Genomic DNA, 2,970 nt, shown 5'->3' with positions numbered 1-2,970 from the left:
ACTTAATTAATTACTTTTTATATTATTTTAAGTTGAGAAAAAAAAAGAACTTTTTTTTCTTGTTTGACTTTTTTGATGGTTGATTTATCTTCAGATACGTTTGAAGTTAATGATATTCTCACATTTATTGATCAGTCTCATATTTTTGAGTACGCAGATGTATTTAAATATTTTATCCCTTCTAAATCAGTTTATGAAGAAATACCATCAAACACCTTATTATTTCTCGTCATGTGGAAAAATTTTTCTATTCTTCGTTCTACATGGGTTTCACGTGAAGAAATAGAAGGAAATTCTCGACTTGATCCAGATAATGTATTTAAGAAATTTATTGATCAAAATACAATTGATGGGATTTTATATCAACCTCGTTTAACTAAAATTATTCCTGCTCGTGATTTAGTTCCTGAAAAAATCTTATCATCATGTTATGATGAAACAGCTACAGAAATGTTTACTGTTAAATGGAAGTATTGTGGGAACATTTTCTTATCCACTGAAGAACCAAGTTTTTTTAATAATCCTCGTTATAATATGCTCATCCCTCAATATAGAAATAAAGTTGAAAAAATTAAACCACTTTCTAGTCTTTCTGAAGTACCAACATTAAATATAGAAACTATAAGCCCTGAGTACAAAGAAGAAGTAGAGATATGTAATAATGTATTTGAAAAATTGCATAAAAATCATGGATGTTGGATCAAAAAAATAGGAGAAACTGATGGAGAATTATTTGTTTCACATAAATTAAAAATAACAATATTAAAGTATATGAAATTATTAATGGACAATGATATTAAAGGACCTCATTTAATTGTTACAGATGAAGTTGGAATAGATTTTTATAAAGAGAATATAGAAAAATTTATTCCAAATGCATATGTTACTTTTATTAATAAAATACCTAAAGAAGAAGATATGAAAGAAGTTTTAGATAATGAATTATATCATACAGAAACTGATTGTTTAAAGTGTTCATTTGTAGTTACTACAACATTAGCATTTCAATTTCGAGTTAATGTTGAATTTGATATTGCTATTGTTGACACAGAACCAACATTATTTTTTAATTCTAAATATTATATTAAAGAACATACATTTTTATTATTATACAATGGAGCATTTGATGAAGCTATAATTAAAAATCATTGTAGACGAAGAAAAATTAAAGAATTACAAATATTTGAATATAATATGTTTTCATATTTTATTAGATATGTTGATGTTTATTTAAATATTCATCAAATACAAAAACCAATATACAATGATTTAATTACAATAGCAAAAAGTTGTAATAATGAACAAACAGGAGTTATATTAAATGAAATAAAAAAATTACTTATTTATCCAAAAATGTTTGATACAAATTTAAAAACTCAAGGAACAAAAGTTGATTTTATATTAAAATGTATTAAAATAATTGGAAGTATTCCAGGAATTAAATTAGCAGTATTAGGAGATTATGATATGCCATTAAGATATATTTCTAAAATAACAAGATCAAATTATATTGATTGGAACATTGATATTAAAAAAACTAAAGCAATTTGTGAAATTATGAAATGTTCTTCTGAAAAAAATGCTGAACAAGTTAAAGATTTATTTGAAAAAGAATTAAATAATGATAATACTAGAAAATCACCAATTACTTTAAGTGGAAATTCAAGAGTTGTTTGTGTTCATAATTCATGTATTTCAACTGAAATTGATTTAAGTTGTATTGATATTGTAATTGATATGAGTAATGATTATACTCCATTATTTGAAACAAATATTCGTAATAAATATATGATGGCTACAGTAAAACAAATTATTGCATTTGATATGTCAATTAAAAATACTATTGATGAAATTACTTCTTCAATGAATGAATTAGATGAAACTTTAACACTTTCTCAAGAATTACAAGTTTATAGAAATTTAATAAAATATAATTCATATCGTTTTGGTTATAAAGGAAAATCTAGATCAATTAAATTTGGAAAATTAGGTCAAGAAATTTTAAAATATGGAACAGAATATGAACAATTACAACTTGTTATTGAAGTAATGAAAGATGATATAGAAATTATTAGTAATTTTGAAAAAAATGGATTTATTTCTATTAATGATATTAATAAGGAAATTAACATTCAAAATCAACAACAATCAAAACTTCAAAATTTACCAAAAACATTAAAATTACCTGTAACAATTGAACATTCTTCTAAAAAAACTCCTTCACTTAAATTGTCTCCTCCTACTATATTTAATAAAGAACGATTGTCTCAAAAATATCCAGAACAATTCAATTCTGAAAATAAATTAGTTAAAATTATTTATCTTGATAAAAGTATAAATGATACTAAACAAAATTCTTTAAAACAACAACCTGAAATTCCAATTGGAAAATTAGAAGTTATTAATGATCTATCAGATTCTAATACTATGGAGGAAGAAGAACCTATAATAAATCCTAATTTAATTAATATTATTAAAGAACGTAGTCAATTAATTCAACAAGATAAAGCAATACAATGGATCAAATCACTTACTTCAGCTATAAAACGTTATGGTAGGGATTTACGTTTATGGAAAATTGATTTTACTCAATTTATTCCATTAACTAAAGTTCAATTACAGTATATAGTTGATAAATTATTAACTACTCTTCCTCCTATTGATCCACAATTAACTAAAATGGCAAATATTATGGAAACATTTACAAAAGCAAATAATTTTGTTTCTAAAAAGAAAGCTTTATTACCTTATCCAGAATGTTCATTAAAATTTTGGGATTGTTCATGTGATATTGAATTACTTCAATTAATAATAGAAAATGGACTAAATGTTCCTGAATTATATTTAAATGATATTATTATTAGAAGTGTATTAGAAATATCAGGATTATTAACAGAAAAACAAAAATGTGAATTTTTAAAAATCCGAATTGATAAGTTATATAAATGCTATTCTATTTGTCAATTTAAT

The 2,970-nt window shown here is 23.1% G+C and overlaps 1 protein-coding gene across 1 annotated transcript; it reads left to right on the top strand.

The window, feature by feature from the left end:
- Window positions 1-75: 75 nt before the first annotated feature.
- On the top strand, window positions 76-2,959 carry ENU1_061330 (hypothetical protein; the record flags this gene model as incomplete). The annotated part of the gene is made up of 1 exon (XM_008858156.1): window positions 76-2,959. A coding segment is annotated over one exon (2,884 nt), but the record flags the coding sequence as incomplete, so codon positions are not given.
- Between the last annotated feature and the right edge of the window lie 11 nt (window positions 2,960-2,970).

This window comes from Entamoeba nuttalli (genome assembly GCF_000257125.1).
Source record: "Entamoeba nuttalli P19 unplaced genomic scaffold asmbl_3275, whole genome shotgun sequence".
Classification (NCBI taxonomy): domain Eukaryota; phylum Evosea; order Mastigamoebida; family Endamoebidae; genus Entamoeba; species Entamoeba nuttalli.
Note: the sequence above shows the minus strand (reverse complement) of the source record. Positions and strands in the feature narration are given on the sequence as shown.